This window comes from Thermobia domestica, chromosome 4 (genome assembly GCF_964235325.1).
Source record: "Thermobia domestica chromosome 4, izTheDome1.hap1.1, whole genome shotgun sequence".
Taxonomy (NCBI): Eukaryota; Metazoa; Arthropoda; class Insecta; order Zygentoma; family Lepismatidae; genus Thermobia; species Thermobia domestica.
This window is the reverse complement of record NC_137457.1, coordinates 290,543,362-290,567,995: the sequence shown is the minus strand read 5'-3', so window position 1 is coordinate 290,567,995 and position 24,634 is coordinate 290,543,362. Positions and strand designations below refer to the sequence as shown.

General features: G+C 34.7%; 1 protein-coding gene across 1 annotated transcript in view; it reads right to left on the bottom strand.

Moving 5' to 3' along the window:
• Positions 1-24,634, bottom strand: part of LOC145683163 (uncharacterized) — a 104,523-nt gene that overhangs the window by 32,513 nt on the left and 47,376 nt on the right. The window contains exon 4 of the mRNA XM_081754528.1: positions 19,758-20,816. Within this exon, the coding sequence (XP_081610654.1) occupies positions 19,758-20,816 (1,059 nt within the window). The remainder of the gene's footprint in view (positions 1-19,757; positions 20,817-24,634) is intronic.

Sequence of the window (24,634 nt, the reverse complement as noted above, 5' to 3'; positions counted from 1 at the left end):
TAATCTTCAATTATTTGATTGACTTTGGTTTCTTCAGACATAAAGAAAATACTCAAAATTTACTTTGCTTAATTGAAAATCAATAAACTCTCTCATAGCCTGTATCCTTCGAATCAGCCATTTGCCTACTAAGGTGACAGAGGAAGGTAAACAGCCGCATGTCTGTACATCCATCGTTTCCAATTTCATGTGACAAGTAATCAAGAAAAAGCTCTTATCTCAATTTACCCCACTTTCGCCTACTATGTTAATCTATCTAATTTAAATAAATAAAATAGGGTTTTTGTGTTTGTCTATCTGTCTGTGTGCGGCCTGGAGAGCAGACGAGTGGACCGAGAGTAACAAAATTTTGGTCAGGGGTACGTTGGTCCAGGTCCCAGATCAAGACGAAGCATTTTTTTTTAAATTTCCAACCAGGGGGGCGTTTACCGAGACTGGCCTGGGGTCCATACAATTTGACCGAGAGTTATCAAATTTTGGTCACGGATACCTTGGTTCAGGGCCCAGGCCAAGGCGATGCGTTTTTGTCAAAATTCGAACCAGGGGTAGAGGGGGGCGTTTAATGAGACATGTAAAAGTTGTAGAAAATAACCAATATTAGTATCGAATGTATAGTTTTCACAGTCGTTGAAATCAATGGTGAAACTCCGATTGCATTAACTTCCAAATTCACGCTATTCGGCTCCTGGCCGGGGGCAACCGGAGGGTGTGTATGGGATAGCGAGATATATAAAAGTAATCCAAAATGACCGATATTAGTGTCAAATCCATATTTTTCGCGGTCGCTGAAATCAATGGTAAGACTTCCCTTAGCGATGACTTGCAAATATAGTTACAATTGTATGCGAGCCGGGAGTCGGCGGGGGGGGGGGGTTACCAAGACATGTAAAAAATAGACAAAATGACCGATATTAGTATCAAATTCATAGTTTTCGTGGTCGCTGAGATCAATGACGATACTCCGACAGGCGTTGACTTCCAAATATGGCCCCCGTGCGAAGCATGAGCATATTCAACTAGTTGTCATATAAAATCAGAATCTCTTACGGTATTCGTTTGGCGTGCAACTGTGCCTTTCTATGTGTTATATACTGAAGCTTGCCAAAACTTTTTATTGGTTGAAGAGATTTACAAATAAATCTTGTTACATGAATGATAACAATAGTTTTCAAGTGTTTTGAAAGATATTGGTATAAGCTAAGCAATTATTCTTAATTTTTGCAAATTATTTTAGATTTTATTTGCCTGCAGCCGTCATGTGATATTACTAATGTTGTACCACGTGCCGGTGATGGAAATAACTAAAATGAAGATGTCCAAAATGTATAATTATATTAATTGTTACAAACGTTATATAATTACATTTGTTTTGGAGTACGGGAAGATTCTATATTTTTGTTATTTTGAAGAAGGCAAAGAAATTGTGTAATATAGAAAATTATTACATAACTATTTTAGTGTACTTATATATAGCAAATATTATTGTTGAATACAGACAAATTTTAATATATTGAAATAAAAATAAAATATTTTTGTTTTAAAATTTAAATATGTTACTTTATTTGCATAAAATAGAAAGGATACGAATCATAGGTATTTTACACTTAAATGCACAAATTTTTAAAATTACTGTACAAAACACTATACACTTCAGATCGCAAATTGAAATATTTATAAATTTATGTATGAATTTAATTAATTTTGCCGCAACAAAACAAATTACGTTAAATGCCCAAGTATAACTTATTGTGTTTCATTTACGGATGACCGATTTATTTTTATTGTTTTATTTTTGACTATTTTTTCCCCAATTACATACTTAGGTAATTTTTTTTTTTCGTGGAGGGAAGTTCCTTGGTGTACTGTTTTGAGTGGTGTTGTTTATGGAAGATGACACAAAACTAACTTATTTGAAAATAAAGTTTTTGCAACATATTTATTATTATTTTGTTATGCAATCTTTTGTCCATTAGTTTGTTTGCTCTCTCGGCGTGGCAGTTTTTGTAAGTCGACTTCATAATATTTACAAAGTGTTTCAGCATGTTCAAAAATTCGCTTAGAACTTTCATCTGCATTGTCTGGGCAATTCTGAAGAGTTTGGTGACAATACGTACATTTCTTAAACACAAAATTAAATCACTTCCTATTGATTGAAGTGACATTGAGAAAGGATATGTCAAAGAAAAATGTTTATCACACATCAACAAACTGATTAGAAAAGCCCTAGTAGATGATTCTTTATCAATAGTTTCTTTTATATCTTGAAGGTTCATTACAACTATCGGAAAAACATCTATAAATGTAAAGATTCATGACGCCCTACTCAGTGTGTTTCACACTGTCGGTGTAGGATCTGGGGTGTATTGTCTCTATAACTAATTTGTAAACTGTGCTTAATGATATCTTTCAGTAAGTTGGTTCTTTTTGGAGAAGCACATAAAAAGCTAATAATATCTTCAACAGTACAAAAGCAATTTGTAATCGATGTGACAATGCATAACTTTGAAAGAGCCAAATGTAGCACGTGATTTTCACAATGAACGTAAGCAGCTTGAGGATCGATTCTCTTCACCTCAGCCTGAGCGCCTTTCAAGTCTTCACTCATAGTACTCGCACCATCATATCCCTGCCGACGAAGGTAATTTACTTCAATGCCCAGAAATGACAGATTAGTGACAATTGCCTTTGCTAAAGCTGATCCTGTTGTATTTATGACTGAGACAAATCTCAAGAATTCTTCATGAACACTGAAATCCCCCTCTTGCCCTGCAATATAACGGACACACAAAGAAAACTGTTTGATCCCTTCAACATCAGCTGTTTCATAGGCTAGGAGGGAGAAACATTGGCACTGTCGACATTATGAACTATTTTATCAACAATCAAATCACCTCGAATTTCATTTATTTCATTCTGAATATGGAAGCTAATATATTGAGTGTTTAGTGAACCTGATGTAAATGTTCTTTAGAAACATCGTCACTCAAAACCCTAAATCTTAGTAACGCACGAAGCTTTCCATTCTTTTTTTCCGATTCGAAAATCAGAGCTCCAGAATCCCTGTGTTCTCTCAGAGCGATATTTTGACGCGCGCAAAGTATCACAGTTTCTACAATTGACGTAAGTTTCTGACGGTTTTGTAACACCTGTCTTTTATACGTGCTGTCGAGGCTGCTCATGATATTTGGAATCTTATGACTACACACAGATAAAAAAATTATGCTGTTACGTTACAACGTTGAGTTTGTTCGTGAGATCGAAAACACTCATAATCGTCGTTCCAATTTCTGAAGGGGTTTGAAACCAGATTTCCGAGTTTTTGAATGCCTCACCGCTTTCTTTCCCAGAAAATAAGACACGTGTGCGACAAAGAGCCCCTTCACTAAATTCATTATAACAACCACTTAAAGTACTGAAACCAATTTTCTGGAAATTTTTCCCTTTCAGTACTGGAACACATACCTTTTGCCTGGAGTCCAAGGTTCCGTGATCGACCTTACCATAATATAGCGATCATTCCTGGGGGGATTCGCAAGATTCAGTCCGATGTTCAACTTGCTGTGAGTACGAGTTTCACTTTATTCAGAAGTAGACGGATTATTAGATCTTGAGGCATCTAGACTTAAGTTGCGGACACTGGAAGATGTACGAACACCAGGAGATACGCAAAGATCACATTCCTGTTCCTCCGAATTTAATGTTAATTATTTTAGCGAAAAAATTCAGAAAGCAGCTTTCGACTCATTTTGGGAACACAAAATATATGACCCACCTCATTTAAAATTGCATATAGGTTGGGTGAGTTCCTGTAACTGAAAATCAATTAAGACTTGTAAGGTACTTCCTATAAACGAGAAAATCTGGAACTTGACAAGGAAAAATAAGGGTTGAAAATTATCATGATCACTATTTAATATACTAACTAATGGTCTATCTGCCGCTTTAGATATTACTACAATAATTGTAAATGCTCTAGGAAAAGAAGTGGTATACCAACAAAAAACAAATGTGAAAAACAGAACTACATTTATCACTTTGTTGAACCAGAAACAGAATAGAGATCTGAAACTGTGCAAAGTTTCACTGAAATTCGGAAATCAGAAGGAATATAAAATTCGAAGCTTTATTGCTGAGAAGAACTTGCCATGCAAGAACCTATCGAGGCGATACTGCATAGAACTTGTTTTCAGCACTAAGCTTGAATTTAATTTTCGACTTTAGGATTTCCAGAAAACTCAGTATCGTTCCAGAATACTTACACAGAAGTTTACAGTATTGTCAAATTACATAAGAATGGTTTGAATTACGGTGGATTTCAAATTCAATTTGCAAATATCAAAGAGAAATTCTGAAACGATACCAAGTTCTATGGAAATCTGAAAGTTAGAAAATTATATTTGAAACCATAATGCTAAAAAGCAAGTTCTACACAATATCGCCTCGTGAGTTTTCTGTCTGGTAAGTTTTTCTCAGCTCTAAACTTGCAAATTTCACATTCCTTCCGATTTCCGAATTTCAGTAGAACTTGGCTGAGTTCCAGATCTCTATTCTTTTTCTGAGCAAACGAAGTGTTAATGTTCGAGAACTTGACATCGTTTCAGATCTCTATTCTTTTCCTGGCCAAACGAAGTTATACATGAAGGAGAACTTGACATCGTTTGAGATCTCTTCTTTTCCTGGCCAAACTAAGTGATAAATGAACGAGAACTTGTTTCTGCTTTTCGCATTTACGTTTTTGTTATAGAGTTAACTGTTACACGAAAAGAAAATACTTACTCTATTTTAACTAACATGCATCCTACGAACGGGGAAATATTGTCAACTGATGTTTATACACACGGCACCAGTGTTTATTCCAGAGGACTTTATTCCGCGGAAATGGCCAACTCAATCTCCCACAAGGATTAATTTCGATTCCATGTCATTCTTGCGTAAATAACATCCTACATTCTCACATTCTGATTCTGTGTACCACATAAAGTTTCCTGAATGCCAGCATTCTTTAATCTCCATCTGGTTGTTACTTCAGGAAGGCATTCGTTTGAACTAACAAATAGGGTAGATTGGGGTGAATAGGGCCACTTTCAAGAAAATTACCTTGTACTGTTATAATTAGTGCTTTATTAACACTAGTAATATTAATTAGTGCTTTACAGAATTATAATATACCATATCTCTACTACAAAGTTCACATAAAATCATTTTCTTCAAAAATTGTGTAATAGTATATATATATATATATATATATATATATATATATATATATATATATATATATATATATATATATATACTCGCGTCGAATGGCACTATTCATCCTAACATATCTAGGTGAATAAGGCCATTCGTAAGGTGAATACGGCCACATGTATTAAGTGAATTGAAACCCCACACAATTGAAAAGTCGTACTAAAACATAGCGTACGATTCGTATACGTAATATTTCAGAATTATAGATGGTGTAAGCGGTAGATTTACATGCTCATAAATTCATATAGTTATTTATGGGTGGGAACAAGTTTCTCTCCAATGTATTTTAAGCAAACACAACACAAATAAGTAGTCTCTAATACCTTTTTTTCCTAGCACAATAATCACATTACAACTAAAAATTCTTGAACAGTCTGTTAATAATAACACGAACGCTCTCTCTTTTTTTAATCAGAAAAAATCGTTAATTAACCCTTGTCTATAGGCCTAGCCTATCTTATGCAAAAACAGTACACAAAAACAAAACTTCAGTTTGCATAACAGAAAACAGTAAACTTTTCGTTTGGAACTTTTATTTCATTCTGTTGCTGGATTGTTGAGACAACGTCCACAAGTAAATATTTTCCTCTGTTCTCCTTTGACACATCGCGTATGATACCACGCTTTGCACTTGTAACAACATATCCAAAGAATGAAGACAAAGGATAGTAATAGGAAATGCTGCAAAACCAACGATCATTTCGTTTTTATTTGTATTTTTTGTTACTTCATCATATTCTTTTTATTCTGTCAGGTCTTCTGAACTTACTAGTGACGTTCTACGTTCCCGACCCCTTTCGAATAATGCTTTGCGGACAGATTCTGGAGATGTTAGTAGCTCAGCACGCTGCTTAGATCTAGATTTACTGGAAACTTTATTAACAATATTTGGGAGTTGATACTAAATCATGGAAAGAAACGCTAGCCTCCTTTGACATAGGCATACACGCAACTCTTTTCTCACAGGTGTAGTTACTGACGTTTCTTTCTCTGCAGGCCTTAAGTTGTTAGCGTTAATTTCTACTTCCTTACTAGATATTTCAATTGTATAAGAGGACAAAAACCTGTACTGCTTCTTGTACGTCATCTGTGATTAACGCTTATATTTAACCATCTGAAATAAGAAAGAGAGACAAAATATCGAATTCTTATATCACCATAATATAGAAGGCGATAGATAGGATAAATGGATGATGCATTCATTCGTACAAAATTAAAGTGGGAAAAATCTTTGAGTTTTACGTCCCAAGGTTATGCTGGGAAGGCTAAAGGAGACGGTGATGATGAGAATGAATGAAATTGTGGAATGAAAAAAGAGGGAGTAAACGGGAGAACCCCGAGAAAAAACATGAACACGGTGTTTGACCACCACTTGACGCGAGCTGGGATCGAACTAGGGACCCCACACACCAGAGGTGAACGTTCTGCCACTGATCCATCTCGGCTTCCTAATCAAAAAGTGTGGCCCTGTTCATCTTAATTGGTAATATATATAGTAAAATGAGTTGGCAACTCTGTTTAAGATACTTCACGATTATCATGTTAGTCATAACAACTTGAGTCAACCTTCCTAAAGATAAGAAAATGAAACTTTTGCACTTCCAACAAAACTACATAGCGTAACAAGAAAGAATACATGAGAGAAGTATTAAAATACGATATTTTTATTAACACTTACTTCCAATTGATTACGAAAGTTGTTCTGTAAGACAATCAGCGTAAAGGATTCACACAATCTAACTGCACAATAAACTTGTAGAGACTCACAGTGAAAACACGGCGTGGCACTCGCTTCGCTGCTTCTGTTCTATAAACAAGTAAGTATATACAAGTGAATGACGTAACGAGTGGTCCTATTCATCCAGTAGTTGTAACTAAGTAGCTCAATCGTCATTTAAAAATCTCCAAAAAAGTAACCAAACTGAAAAATTATTTCTTGTCGCTATCCTGGTGGTAGAATCCTTCAGATTTAGCTACTTTCCTCCAAATTGGCAACACTGCTTACGATACCACATTTATTATTTAGTGTTACAAACTAATGTGAATACACTCGTAAATGTCAAAATTTTGAAGGCCTCTACAAGAATAAGAGTGTAACTAACACGGACATGTCAATACATCGGTAATACCTTTGTGTCGGATACTATGAACACGTTCTGAGATATTTTTTAACAAATAGAAACGAAGTTTTATAGGGTTGAAAATTTTACTTTCTTCAGAATTTTTTTTTCAAAAAGTGCTTATGTATGCACTATACCTAATTAGTAGCTGTATTGTGTTTATTTTCGTCCTCTTTTAATACATTTAGCACTGTATTACAATGCATTTGAAGCGGACACGTCATTTATATATAAACACAAAAGAAAAAAGAAATAATAATAATAATAATAATAATAATAATAATAATAATAATAATGTAAACTACATTTTGAATTATATCATTTTTACAAATAAAGTTATAGTAAGTAATTATTAGTATACTTGCAGCGTATGTAGAAATTTGGTTTTCAATAGACGTAAAAATCATAATGGCTTTTTTGGAAATTTGATATAACAAAATATATAATGGGCATTGATAAAGTTTCAATACTGCGTAAGCTATGTAATTGTGAGAGCTTTTAATTACGACTATCGTATCAAATGCTAGTATTGTAGTGTTACAGAAGCAAACGAAAACAACATTTTAGAACACATCTTTCTACACCTAAGCCATTTTAGGAGTATAACAATCTAGAGCCATGTTTTTCATATCTCTTGAAAGGATTGACGTATCAAATTTCTGTAAACTGTATCACGATTTCCATGTTTATTGAAAACTATCTACATGATTGGATGTGATATTTGTTTAAACACTTTTTTTTTAGATATAAATAAAATCTTTTAATGAAAATAATTTTTTCATCCGTTTGTAACTTCCTTCTTACTTGTTAGAAACACGTCAAATCAAGGTCAACGATAAACACTCACAAGGAAAAGGCAGACTTTGGTAAGTGAACTTCGGGGCCATTTTTGCGAGGTGGTAGTGCACATTTAAAGATTTAATATTACAAACTGGGGGAGCGCAATGTCCAAAAATAACGGAGAAAAACCGTCTTCAAGTTTTCTACTCGCCGCATATATTGTACGATACCCGAATTTACTAAGTGACGGCGTGGCGGACAATCTGTGGCTTATGTGTAAAGGGGCCCCGGTTTGATTCCTGTTCGATGTTAACTAGCAAACAAAATTCAATCTATTCCCTAAATATACTGATATCACGAGTTATATTATGGTTACGACCAGTGGCGTATTTACGATTTTATTTCGGGGGGCTTTGCCGACTTTAGTCCTGGAAATGTGAAAATTTTGCAAGATATTTCATTTACTTTAATATAGTAAATAACATTTCGGGGGGCTTAAGCCCGGAAGCGCCCCCCTTAAATACGCCACTGGTTACGACAGTCGTTGTGTAATAAATGTTCTTGACGCTTCGTGTCAACATCTGTTGACAGTTTGCAAACTACAAAGGAGGTAAGGGGGCCTTTTGCTAATACTGGATGTTGCTATAACCAAAGGAGATTTCCTCATTTCCCCTGTAATTCGCATACTGTCTACAGATGTAGACACGAAGCGTCAAGAACTTTTTTTTAAACAACGACTGCGGTGAAAATAATATTTACGGAATAGATTAAATTTTGTTCCTACCGTAGTTAATATGAACATTGAAAGATTTTACAAGTGATTTGAAAATTTCTATTGTTTTTTCATTATAAACATATGCTGAATTAATATTATACTTATAGTTACAAATGCTTACTTTATTGGTTGAAGCAAAAAAAAAAAAGTTTGACTCGAACAGGAATAGAACCCGGGAACCTTTACTCATGTGTCAAAGATTTTCCTCACTTTGCCACGCCGATATTTCGTAAATTTGTGTGTCGTACAATATATGCAGCGAGTAGATAACTTTAAGATGGCCCTTCTCCGTGATTTTTGGCCATTGTGCTCTTCCAGTTTGTAATATTAACTCTTTAAATGTGCACTACCACCTCGCAAGAAATGGCCCCGAAGTTCACTTACCAAAGCCTGCCTTATCCTTGTAAGATTGATTCGATATTCATTGACAAGTCCGTATCACTTGCGTTTTTACTGTTTTAGAAGCTAGGGGTAAATTGGAGGTGGAACGCAGGGAGACGTTGCCCCGTCACTTCCAAAAATATCTATGGGCGTTTCTCCACTTCCAAAAAGTACAATGGGCAAAGATAATCACTGGGGTCGGCGTGATGTTACGCGTCCACCTACATTTTCAGATTCACTTTTACCCCTGGTAGAAGCCTGAAACAAATTGGATGTTTGTGATACTGTAGCGTCCTTAGTTTGTAACACTAATAATAAATGTGGTCACGTACGTATTCGTTTAACATGTAGTTTATAAATATAGAGTAATCTTTTGTAATGCCAGTTAAAATGTAACTTTGTGTTGGAAACGAAATGAAATAAAATATTTCAGTTGAAGGTCAGACAATTATGCCCCTTAGGCTAAGGAAGACTATCATGTAGCCAAGTGAATGATTGTGGAAGAACTGGTGGAATAAGAATGTGGGAGGAGAGGGAAACCCCGAGAAAATCTACAGACACGGTGTTGTCCACCACAAACTTACTTGGTCGGGGATCGAACCAGTGACTCCATGCACAAGAGGTAAACGCTCTACCACTGAGCCACCGTGTCCCCACAACTTCATGCTGGATTGGTAACACCATGAATCGAGTGGCATTGAAGAGTTTATCAAACAATGCCCTCTACTCGTCATTTCCACAATACACAATTTCATTGAATTTTATTTACTACTTTAAATGTGAGATATGAACTTATAGCTTAACGTGAAATCCGAACCACATGAACACTCACCGGGAATTGAACACACGAATTTTGTCGTCTAAATTATTTGTGTGAAATTCAAAATGTATAGGGACAGTAGTATCATATTACAGCGTGTAAATTCCTCTTATTTTTTCACATCAATTTTGAATTAGAATTATTGTAAGTCGCGTAACCCTACCTAGCTAAGAGCTAACGCTTGAATGTTTCCATGTTCAGATTCAATTATCAGCATGTGGATCGAGTTTTAAACAAAACACTTATAATGATTCAGATCACATTTTAAGCAATAGGTCTTGTCTTATATAACCTTGACCAGTAATTTATCTACACCCTTCTAACAAGCCCCAGCACCCTCGTAAAATTTTCGGCCACCCCGCGAAAATGAATTCCTTACACTCCCCCAACTAGGGGGTGCAATATTAAAAAGATTCATTCTCGTTCTGCCTAAAGCCCTCCAGGACTTTGTAAAAAATATTTTAAATGATCTTACCTTTAGGCAGAACGGAAATTCCCGTTCCGCCTAATCTTTGGAGATAGGGAATTCTATGCAAGGAGGAAATTTTTAGGGAAATGCAGCACTGAAAAGCTTGCATGCTTGAATGCAGATTGGAACTCAACTAAATCCAAGCGTTCACAATTCAAGAAAAATTCTGACGAGTACGAAATCCAAGAGAGAAAATTACAGGAGCATATATTGCATGTACCAGGACACATCCTGTATGGTTATTTTTTCCCTTCAATTGCCATATATTCTATAATGTTATCTGTATTTTTTCAGCTGAAATAATTTTTTCTTTCTTTTAAAATGCTGAAAACTCAATAAAACGTAGAAATGTTACAATAAAAGTGCAGATTAGCTTTAATTACTTTCACACATACCCATATGAGAAGTTCTGGTTATTCCTATTTATTAATCTTTTAATACATTTGAAATACATTTAGCATATTAGAGTAAAACCATTCATTTTAATTACGAAAAGTAACAGTGATGCTAGTTGATTTTTAAAATGTCGTTCTTGTGTGGTAGCATATAGCAGTCTTTTATTTTGAGTATTGTATAAATATTTATTTTAATTCTGAAATACTGATCAATATTTTTTTTTTTTTTTTAGCAAAGTCAAAATGTGAAATATATACTTACTTCAAAAGTCTTACGTCTTTTATTGGGTTTTCAGCATTTTTTTAAATGTTATTTCTGTAAAGTGAAGAATTTCAGATAACACTTTAGATGCATAACAGTTGAAGAAAAAAGTAATCAGGCTTTTATTAATCTGCACCTATGATTCTGTCTCTTGAATTTAGTCCGTTTTGTCTGAATTTTCCTTGGGATTTGTCCTCTTGAATTTTGTCCTGCATTCGTAATAATCTGTTTGGTAATTCTAACAGAGGCTGTAAGAAGAATAACTATTTCTTCAAGTTTCATTAAACATTTGAGACGTTATTCTTTTTGTTCTTATCGGGAAAATGATGGGGATACAATTCTTTATCAGCAGTGTTATTCAATGAGCATGATTTAAAAAAAAATACCTGCGGGCAAATGGAAAATTGATTGACTCAGTTGCAAGAAAGCCGTTTGACATTGTAACTGAAACGAACATAAAATAAGCTTAATTCGGTATAATATCAAAATATTTCACATCAAGATTTTGTTCACTTTTTCAGTAGTTCATCTGTAACATGCTAACTGCCGCAATACGTAAAAGGTGCCACAGTTCACGTATTCAAGATATGTTTGGCCATATATTAAATAAACAATGCAGGAGGATGCATAAGGCAACTCTTATGAAAGAATGTTGGTGTTCTGAATCACAACTCCTTTTTCGGCATCACCTTATCAGCTGATTTGTCTTATATAGATAATTCTATACTATATGAAATAGTATCATACATACTTCTATTTTCATATTTATATTGTCAATGTAAATAGCAACAATACAAAATATCAATATTGAAATACTTGTATGATTTTTGTACTGTAATTTCAATCAAATCAAAAGGTCAGATATTCCGGCATAAGGGCCATCTTACGCGTCCTTTTGCATTGTTTGCTTAATATATGGCCAAACATGTCTTGAGGATGTGAAGTGTGGCACCGTTTACGTACTGTGAGCAGTGGCGGTTTTAGCGGGTAGGCCGGGTTGCCACGGGCCTATCCAAAAATTTTGAAAAATATATAAACACTAAAAGATACAATAAAGAGTAAATATATTTTCCATTTTTATGTTAATGGTAAACAATTATTCAATAAACATCAACCACTACTGTAAAAGTAATTTGCTATTGTCATTAATCAATGAAATATGCATATGTATCCATACGCGAGGGAGCGAGCCTACCCACAATTAAAATCCTAAAGCCGCGCCTGACTGCGAGCCTTAGCACGTTGGAGGGGAACTACTGGAGGACTGAATAAAATTTTGTTGTGGAATGACTTGATACTAAACCGAAGTAAGTTTGTTTTATCTTCAACTACAATGCCAAACGGCTCTCTTGCAACTAAGTTTGCCAACTGGCCGGTTTTTCACCGGCCTGGTCGGAAATATTGTTGTTATTTTGATTAAAGACGGTGACCGGTGCAAACTTCTTACCAATCCATTTATGACTGTATTTTTTTCAAACTTATATCTAGTTTGAAGTATAGACTCTAAAAAGTAACTTTCATTCCGTAAATCCAAAGCTGTCACATTTCACCATGTATCAACGATTAATATATTTTGTTCATCTGTTTACATAATTTTCAAGACATGACAGAAACTGTATCACGGAAAATTTGAAATTTACTTGTAAGGAATTTTACACATGTATTGAGAGTTGAAAAGGACTTCTTAAAGCAATTTCCTGTAGTTGAAGTATAAGTTTAAAGAATAAATTTCATTTTCCAAATTCAAAATTTTCACGTAAAGATTAATTTGTTATTTTTTCGATAATTTTAAAGAGGTGCTGATAAATACAATAAAATGATCATCGCCGATTTCAGTTTCTTATTTATAGTAGGGATGGACAATTCCGGAAGGGAAATTTCAGGAATATGGATTGCGGAAAATTTTGGCCATCCCTAATTTATAGCACATTGTATTTATTAAGCTTATTAGTGAATGTACTAAGGATATGCAGAATACAGGTGCTAGTGCACTTTTGTTCACGATAGTATTTTCTTTCCCATGGGGAAGAGGTGTCCGAACAGAGATACTTCACGCTTAGACCTATATCTTAGGGAATATTGAAGGGGCGCCGGTTTTTCTATTTTCCATAGTTGGCAACCCTACTTGCAACTGTCAATCAATTTTTCATTTCTCTGTAGATAGCTTTTTTTCTTTCTTTAATTACGTTCATATTTACTGAAGTAGATGTGAATAACACTGTTAATAATAGAACTGTACTTAGTAATTTTTTGCGAGAAGAACAAGTAGAATAACATCTAAAATTTATGATGAAACTTAAAGATATAGTTTTTCTTCCTACAGAATCTGTTACAATTACCAAAGGAAAATTTCCTTGAAGAAATCACTCCTTGGACAGAATTCATCGTCTCGAAAGATTAAGCAGAACGCGAATTCCTGATCTGCCTAAAGAAAAGATATTTTCTACAAACTGCTTGAGGGCCTTTTGTCAGAATGGGAACACGCCATTAAAAATCTTATTTTGATTTTTTTTAAATTTGAATTCTTGTTTTTAAGTGGCAATAGAATGAAACAACTTACTTTCGACAAGATAAATTTTCAAGCAAAGCACGCAATGAAAGATTGAATGGAAATCAACCTTTACACGGCTGTCATCGTCAGAACAACGTTTTATCGATTGCTAACGATTTTATCTCAACGTCGCACCAAACATGAGAAAGTCGACGCTAATTGGCTCTGGCGCAATCGTTCGTTGCATCAACGAATTTTAAAGTTTGTAATAATAACAATAATATAATAAAAGACGATAATAGTATACGATCTTAATGCAAGATTGCACCCCCCAAATTTTTTGAACACCCCCCTGAGTTCAAAATTCTGGATAAATCACTGACCTCGTCACTGGAAAAGGACAATACACTCTAACCAATAACTCCAATACTTTGGTTTGTTTCCTTCGTGTTGAGAAAGTGCTTTTAAATACCACACACCATTTAATACAATAGATAGTAGTAAGATTACTTAATCGAATTGGGATGAAAATTTTACGAATTCTCATTCAGTGTGTGTCCATTAAACTATTTTTAGACTGCTCTGTACACATAAAATAACGATCATTACCTTAACAAATATTAGTAAAATTACTATTATGAAATGCTTTATCTCCAATGGATGGAAACTTATTTTAGTGGTTTTCTTTCTCGCGTACGTATAGTAGATCTTGTATAAACATTAGAAGGGTAGAGCAAAGCCGAACTTTCGCAGATGTCAAAGACTCTTGGTAATATGTCTGTGTCAAAAGGATATTTTATCTACATTTTCCACATATGGTTACACTGTCTCTTGGTAGTGAAATTTACAAATACATCGATGTAATCGCTTTTAATGGTAATATTTGTTTTCTAACTAAGTTAGGGTGACTGTGAATTTATTTCTTTTGATTTTGTTTCTTTCAATGCAGTTGAATCAATAGCTTTCAACTAAAAACAAATTATAACAATTTACAACATTAAATTCGTGAAAAAAGACTGGGCTGTATACGATAGCTTCTTTCTCAATTACCATAATAATTAGAGCAGTCATTTACTTTTTTTTTAAATGTTTTTACAAATACAAATCCAATAATTTTCTATTGCAGAAACTAGATAAAGGCTGTTTCATATAAAACGCCAACTTACAATTTTTCCTCACTTACGAATTGCATATCGGTTGAGGATATTTTATCGAGCATGATAATTAATATGTTTTTTAAAATTTAGAAATTCCTTATTGTCAATTATTGGTTTTGATATGTATGACACTAGCTGATACATTATATTATTGGGCAATTTTGACTGTCAATGTCACATTCTGTTGGTGGGTTGGGTTATAGTTTAGCGTTCCATAGAAGACTACGCGAGACATGGATGTAATGCTTAATGTGGGATATATGAAAAACATGATCATGTTTTGTTGTCATCACTCTCTAAGTTCGTAGGATGACTGATAAAGCAACACGTTTTAGGCAAAATGTGACTTTATTCATCAACATAGTTTCTTTCAGGAGTGATACATACTTTGCAACAATTCTTTAACATTTCATGCCTGTTTTGTAGAACGATTTATCTTTGGCTTCAAACAGACTTCAGTTCCGGCAATCACTTCTTTACTGGAGCCAAATCTCTTTCCCTACGGTATTCTTTATAGATCTGCGAACAGGTAGTAGCCGCTGGAAGCCTGATATGGAGAGTACGGTGGATGGGGAAGCAATTCAAAATGCAATTTTACCACTGTTGCAATCGGCTTGTGACACAGTGCATTATCTTGGTGAAAGAGTACTTTTCTCTTCACTTGAAGTCGTTTTTAGTGCAATTTCTTCCTTCAAACGCACCAATTCGTTATTGATGGTTCTTTCTTTCTCAAAGAAATCGATGAATAAAATACCGTGAACATATCAAAATTCAGAGGCCAAAACCTTGCAAGTGAAATTTGCGTTTTAGATCGCTTTGGGCTGCTTTCGCCGGTTGCTGTCTACTCAGTTCACTGCCGATTTGACTCTGGAGTGTTGTGATGAATTCATATTTCATCCATTATCACATACTGCACGAGAAAATGCTTTTCATTACGTTGCAACAGCTCCAAACAGCACTCTGAGTCGGTGACGCTTTGTTGTTAGTGGTCGACTGTAAACAACGGTACCCACTTTGGACAGAGATTTCTCAAGCACATTTTTTTAGGCAAAATTATGAACACATTGCCACACACAGTTCACTGACAAAAGAAAATTATTGAGAAACGCGACAACGATCTAGTAGACCAACGTTTTCTTTTCTTTCTTCCTTATCGAACATAAGCAATGGTATATATATATATATATATATATATATATATATATATATATATAAACATATTGGCAGTTGTACCAGATTGAATGTTTGTCAAAGAACATGTAAATTACAAAGAAATTACAAATGAGTCCGTTAGACTCACCTATGGCAAATAGGCAAAAACAATAGTTTTTGTGGGCATAAAGACAAAAATATTTGAAAAGAAACGTTTAAATTCATCGTGATATTAGAATAATCGTTATTGAAGAATACAAAAACGCATTTATTGATGTAGTAGAAAGGGATCATCTTGAGGAAAAAAAGAGAGATAAGTGAGTCCAACGAATACACCTCAGATTATCTAGAGTTTAAATCAGTCAGCTGCAGACACCAAATACGTTGAAAAACATTATCGTACGCTTTGTTCACTAGGCGCTGTAATTGATCAAATTTTGGAAACTGAAACAAACTCGGTCGTATGGTGATGACAAGTATATCTGAGAATCATATGAAAATTTAAAATGAGGACTGGTTAGTGAAAAATAGTAATGAAGTAATTGGTAGAATGATCTTGGCGAGAGACTTGACAAAATCTACGGATTCGATATTGTTAACCAGAAGTTCACGTAACTTAAGACTGAGCTAGGGATCTGTTCCACGAGAAAAGATAGTTCCATCACTGAGGGATAGTCCCCGAAGTTATTTGGCGGAAAGAAAATTTTTCTAAGGTGCAAAAGTGCAATGGACGGTATTTTCGAATGTACGGAGAGCAGGTGATTCTTCTCTTTGTCCATAAAAAACAGTGGGGTAGGGACCTCGATACCATAATGTATAGCGAAGATCAATTGGCCAGCTGCTGTATACAGAGTGAAGGGTGAGAGTTATAAAGATAACCACTAATGCTGAGACAGAATTTGCTCGTTGCACAAAAAAAAAAAAAAAAAAAAAAAAAAAAAGCTTTCTTGATTGCAATTGGTTTTATCGTGTATTTTATCTTTGATAAGGAGGAATTCGTGAGTCAAAGACTGGCGAAGACTGCCTGCAATTGCAGAATTTTCCAATGAAACGTTTCCAAATGGCTCATCGTGGTTTTATTCTTTGATGCTGTTTTCCTGTGATATCCGTAATAGTAGTTTGAACTAAGATCTAGATAGATTCATATAACCTTTCCGTTCTCATGTAGCTGTGCATATTCCTCGAAACAATGACGTTAATATTGTTGAAATTCAATTTCTGTAGAAAGAGATAGTGTTCCTTTAAACATTAAAAATATACACACATAATTCGGCCCAAATTAAGATGTTCATTTTCAACATTTTCAAACACACTACTGCACTATGATTTACAGATAACAACTGACCACTTTTGATTAGTGAATGGTAACTGATTAGATGGGTTAACTGCTAAAATAATGAACACAATTGCGTCTTTAACGCTGCTTTAATAGTTATAGTGTGTACAGTTCTTGAAAAAGTAATCCACAGAGTTATGGCAATATTATGGAACTTTCTTTCAGGAACTGATCTCTATTTTCTCTCAGGGCATTTCGTTGCGTTGTACAAGAAATACTGACTTATATCTCGTATAATTCAACGTGTATTCTTTTCTTTCTTTCTTTCTTTTTCTTTTTTTTTTTTACATCCAGAACAACAGTCATGGTTTGCTAAAATATACAGTACATGTCTACTGAGTTAGAATTTGATAATTACCTTTTCGACAAATAAAAAAAATTAAATGTAATTTATGAGTTCATGATTTTACGATCATACCATTTAGACTACAAGAAATCGATGATTAAGCCGCTGAATGACGATGGAAGAATAAGTGAAATAAGAATGTGGCAGAAAACGGAATTTCCCGTGAAGCTTCACGGGCATGATCTTCTTTACCGCAAACTCCACCAAAGAGAAAAATGAAGACACGTACTACATGCTAAAAAAAGTGTATTACATCAAATAGATCAGGTGGTGAAAAAGGTCCAAGAATTTGAGATAAAAAGAAGGGGGAAGAGACGCAAATAGAATAAATTTAGGGCATCTAAATTGATAAATCACGAACAGGGGCTTTAAATTTAAAATGACCAAAATGTGATTGAAAAAAGAGGAAAAGTATAAGGGGCAATCAACTGAAACCCTTTCGTTCCATGTATTATTGGTATAGTGTGTAAGAGGATATTGTTTGTTTAATAGTGTGTAATGACTAATGTCCCTGTGTGTTGGGAGTAGGAATGTTGTTGATACTTGTTTCCGTTTTGCAGGTTTAACGAGTGAAAGATGGCATTCAAGATCCCCAATCCGTCCAAACAGGACCAGCGTGCCGTCATCCAGTTTTTGAGTGCCGAAGGTGTTTAACCAGGTGAATTGTTCCGGCGTATGAAAGACGTGTATGGTGATACATGCGTCTCCAAAACAAAAGTGGAGAACTGGACAGAATGTTTCGCAACAGGCGTGAGTAAACTACTGATTATCTGCGTCCTAGTCAAGCCCATGTTGTTGCTACAGAAAACAAGCGTGGAAAGATGAATGCGGCTATAGCTGCGGATAGACGCATTAGTATCAAATCCTTAGCGAACGGGTTAAACGTAAGTTATGGTACTGCACATAAAATTGTGAAAGATATGGGGTATCATAAAGTGTGCGTGCAGTGGATTCCGAGGGTGTAGACGGAAGACCAAATTCGGAGTGTATGGGTTGCGCCACTGGACACTTGTCACGTTGCCATTTGGAAGATAACGACTTCTTGCTGCGCATTGTTGCTGAGGATGAAACTTAGTGCCATCATTTTGAACCGACTTCAATGTCTTACTATTTGGAAGGTAACGACTTCTTGCTGCGCATTGTTGCTGGGAATGAAACTTAGTGCCATCATTTTGAATCGAGTTTAAAGTCTTCCAGTATGCAGTGGATTATTGACCGCTGGAATCATTGTGTTGCATGACAGCGCGTCCACACGTTGTAAACCAAGCGCAAGATTTCTTTCAACGATTCAAGTGGGGAATGTTGCGATATACTCCCTACAGCCCTGTCTTTTCACCTTTTCACCTTCATATTTTTGGGCCTCTAAAGATGGCACTGAAAAGTCAGAAATTAGAGTCTGACGCTGAGGTTCAGGTCGGAAATATTGCGACACCCGCCCTGTAGACCTGATCTTTCAACTTGTGACATTCACATCTTTGGGCCTCTAAAGAAGGCATTGAAATGTCAGAGATTTCAATCTAACGTTGAGGTTCAGAACGCTGTGAGTGATTGGTTTGATAGCCAACCGTCCAAATTTTGATGGACGGCATTTGTAAGTTAGTGACAGTGGGACAAGTGTCTCAACGCTCATGGTGACTTCTTCTGAACAATATTTTTACTACACGCTAACCATAGACGCTTCTAGATAGTATACAAGCTTCCTCTTGAAATAAAATTTCTTTTATCAATTACGACAACTGAACGGGTTTTAATTGATCGCCACTTATATGACATGCTAGGAAAATGTAACTGCATGACGTAGAGTATGGAATTTCTAATAAATAGGCAGTAAATAGCAAACAGAAAATTAATCAGACATAGAAGTGCACGAAACCTACACCTAAGTTGTGAGAAAAATTGAAATAAAAATTTAAAAAAAAAATAAGAAGTTTGGTTTCACTAAACAAGAAAAATGATGAAAAGGACAAAACAAGACGACATATAAAATATAAGTGTAAATGAGAAATAAAGCAATGTTCTCTACATTTTGTGTATTGACGAACGGTTTGTTGTATTTTTCTCCGAATATGGCTTTACCCCTTTATGCGTTAACTTATGCAATGTTAATTTATACTTTTGAGTATATGTTTTACTACACTCGTCACATTGAAATGGTTTCACACCTGTGTGTGTTAGAGCGTGTCTCATTAAATTGCCTTTTTGAGTAAATGTTTTGCTACATTCAGGGCAACAATAAGGCTTCTCACCAGTGTGTACTAGCATGTGCGACTTCAAATCAAATTCTTTTGTGAAACATTTACCACAAATCTCACAACCATGTGGCTTTCCAAGTGTATGTTTTAACATGTGCCGCCTGTATGAATATTTGTCTCCATACTTTTTACCACACTCACTGCAACAGTGAGGATTGTCGGAATGAGTCAATATATGTCTCATATAAGAGGCTTTCACATAAAATGTTTTCCCACAAGTTTCACATACATATGGCTTTATATTGGTATGTGTTAACTTATGTGCCTTTAATTTATACTTTTGAGTGTACGACTTGCCACACACATCACATGAATAGGGCTTCTCACCAGTATGGATAACACTGTGTTTCATGAAATTACCTTTTTGTGTAAACGTTTTTCCACATTTATGGCAACAGAAAGGTTTCTCACCTGTGTGGATTAGCATATGGGTTTTCAATTCAGATTTACCCGAGAAATATTTTCCACAAATCTCACAAGCAGGTGACTCACCAGGTACATGTTTTAACATATGTCTTCTATGCGCATGCATTGTACTAAACTCCCTTTCACACTCATTACAAGAGTAAGGTTTGTAATTTGAATGTGTCATAATATGTCGCAACAAGATTTCTTTTCTACTAAACTTTCTACCACAATGCTGGCAAACGTGTGGCTTCTCACCCGTATGGATAGAAATGTGTTGTTTTAACTTACCTTTTTCTTTAAACATTCTTCCACATTCATCGCAACAAAATACCTTTTCGCTAGTTTCTATAGAAGTTTGGTTTTCTTCATCTAAAATATTCTTAAAAGTTGTACCGTATTCCTCATAATGAATGTCACCCGTTCTGAAACAGTAAGTAAGCATTCATCATTTCACATTCTAAAATCATCGCATCTGCTTTTAAAGTAAATCAATTCAAAATACTTCATGTATAAATGATATGGTCACTTGAAAAACACATTGTTGAACATATAATTACAAAGTACAACATAACTGGATGCTAATTATTTGCAATAATGAATACAATGGTGCAAATAATGAGTATTATCCATATTACAGATGCTACGTACATACTCAAAACTACGGTCAGAGTATTTAGAATAAAAATAAAATTCCGCTTCTTTTCGACTGGTTTCCATCCAACAGGTAAATAAGAGGCGATTCACAATGATATGTAATCAGATTATTTCCATCTTGAAGTTCTGTTTGATTTTAAATGGCTATTAACATTTGAAATATTACGGTTTACATTTGTATTTTCAAAAAAAAAAAAACATTTTAAATAAGAAAAATATTTTTACTCTTTTGTTGCATGACTTTTGAATACGAAAACTTTCAATTTAAAATGTCGAAGGCTAACGTCATATATATATATCCAGTACGTATTCTTTATTATGCTGCCAAAGGAAGAAATGTCATATTATTTCCTCACAAAGCACTCAATTACATGAGTAAAGAATGAATAACAAAATATAAAATAGATCACAAATCACGCTAATACAGGAACTCATATCAGGAAAGATCTAAACAAAAGGTGTTCATCACAACATGTTAGTCATTCAAATAGCACGAAAAAGATGACTAAAGACACCATTATATCGAAAGCTCTGGCTGAAGTCTCTAGGTTGTCCTAAACGTTTACTTATGTATGGGCATTCTAGACAATCTACCAGAATGTAAACAACATTGCAGGACATGCAGGAAAAATTCATGATATACAAAGCTGCTATTTTTCTTTGTGAATCGGACTCTATGGACAAGATTAGACACTAGTGAATTCCTGAGTAACCCAAGAGGAAAGAGTTGTTGCGTGGGCAAAATATTGTAAATCATTCATTAATTGATCCTGAAAATGTGTCCTTGCACCCATTACATATAATTAATTGGGAAGTATGAAGCTATACGTTAACATTTTGGATAGAAGTTGTCCCTACTTTCGATATCTCTGTCAGAAATGTTCATAACTGACCGATGTCAATATTCAGGAAGATGATTTTGACGGCTTCCAGATTCGGAAGTGTATGATAGATCCTACGTTCACTACAACGATGAATGAAACAGCTTGAAATTATTTGATGTTTCCAGCAAATTTGTGGACAATACTAAAGATGTCAACAAATTGTTAAAGAAATGCTGTACAGCTTCCAGAAACTAGGTTGTAAAATGATATTAAAACTACATTTCTTCAACAGTAATCTCGAGAATTTTCCTGAAAGTTTAAGACATTCAACGGGTAACGAGACGAGCAGTTCCATCGAGAAATAAAAGGAATGGAATGAAGATATCACGGACGATGGGACGTCACAATTATGTCAGATTACAGCTGATGTTTATTGCGAGGCAACCGTAACCAGAAACATTAATAAACTAGGCGCTTATTCACATCAAACCGAATGAACCTGTTACATATAACTTGTGCTTTTGTATTTTTATTGCAACTTGATAATATTCCATTCATATTGCACACCTTGCATACCATGGTAATTTGTATTGAAATTACAACAATATGTAAAATTTCGATTTCATATAGCAACGAAACTGCGTGATAGCCAAAAACGGTTTGGATATTTGAAATTAATATATTTCGATAAGGTTAAATCACCTCTTCAACCTTTTACCAGAGAAAAAATATTTTATTCGCAGGGCGGTGCTACGTTCTACTACTCGCAAGGAGAGTTGGTAAAAAGTGTTGTCAGTTCATCTCTTGAAGTTATAGTTACATTGGCATTTAGAATGAATTTAGATACCCGACTAAAATATTCATAAATATATAAATCTAGAAAGAAAGAGCCTATAATTGACACAGATCAACATATTGATCAGAATGCAAAAGTAGAAGCAGTGAAGTTGATTTAGTTGCAGCATAAAAGTAGCATAGAATTAATCTAATGTATTTTTGTGGAACTTTCATGACCTATATATTACATATTTGAAAAGCTCATGTAGAATTTTTTAAAAAGCTGTATGAAAATCACTTTAAATGTGCCTTGTTTATACCAAGAAAACTACCTGGCTAACGCAAAATTCGCAGACCGACGTAAATGTAGGGTTTCGGTTTCTGATGCCCATAATACTTGATCCCATAAATTGATGCAATATATATATATATATATATATATATATATATATATATATATATATATATATATATATATATATATATATTCTCATTTGCTCAGTTAAAATTAGCTATACGAGTCCAGCGAAATATTCGAAAAGTGCACCACCAGCAAACTTTACCGAAAAATTACTTATCATTGAAATGAATAGGTTCGCAAGAACCAGAAACGTAAAAATTAGGAACAATTTTATATAATTCAGTGGACGGACATAACGAGGATGTATACTTCATTTGTGGTTTCTTGGGTTGTAGGAGAATATTACGAGTAAATGTTAATTGTTCTTTTAAAAAAGCATTTGGAGGTAATTTGGAAATCATTGTAGTTGAAGTAAATAACAGTGTTAGTATTTTTTACTTTAACGTTCCATGATTATGCACCGAGGCTAAAGGAGACGGTGATGATGAGACTTATACGATAATTGTGAAATGACGAATGATGGAGGAAACTGTAGGACTTTGAGAAAAACGTACGCGGAGTTTGCCCACTACAAACTCCAACTGGCAGGATTTGAGATCGAATCAAAGTTCCACTGGCCACGGAGAAGCGTTTTATAACTTAGCCAAGGCCCACAGAATTAATATCATAAAAAGTTAACCGTTGTGTCTATGAACACTGTCCATAATTACGTAAGCTATTTTTGCAGGACGACTATTCATACTTGGTTTTACATTTAGTATTTCAATTTTAGGTATTAGTTACTAATGAATCCACAAAAAAATTATGGTATACAGATACTGCCACTTATTTGCTTCCTCAAATCAATGTTAATACATATATGACGAAGGTTGATTTAGATAACTATAATCTATGAATTTATATCAATTAACTATCAATTAACCATAGCTGGTACTATCTATTAACTTTATCAAGATTATTTTGAAATCTCTGTTGCATGCAGTATCTATTGCATGGTGCAGAATACAATTCTTATTTTAAAAAGGGAAACACCCACCATCCACATTGTAATATTCTTGGTGTTATCTTAGTACCAGCTAGGGATGGCCAGATCCGGATCTTTTTGGATTCGGATATCCGGACACTGGATCAGAATCCGAAATTTCGAATCTTGGATCCGGATCCGAAATTCCGTGTCAGAAAATTCGAGTGTCCCGAATCAGCAGTTTTCAAAATTATTGACAATGTTCTTTTCAATCCTATGCTTAAAATAATATTTTGAAACTCTTGTGACATGTGATCGTGTGACGGCCTTGCGTTCTGTTCATTATGCCGATATTTGGTTTTCGTACATTAATATATCACATTTACTCCAAATTTGATGTAACCTTAGTCGCAAGCCCAGGCTTCTTCATCAGGTTCAGTTGCTACCTTTCCTAATACTTTCTGAGTTATTGTGGTCACTGAATGACGTTATTTCCTGGTCGTTATAGGCAAGGCTGTAGCTAATAGAATAGCCCAATATAGATCAAACCAAATTAAGGAGCAATTTCGTTTCCGTGCAGTTGATGAGCTATTTCTCTTTCTTTAAAAATACGTTTCTCTGTGACCGTACCACCCTAGTTAATATAAGGAATTGTAGTCC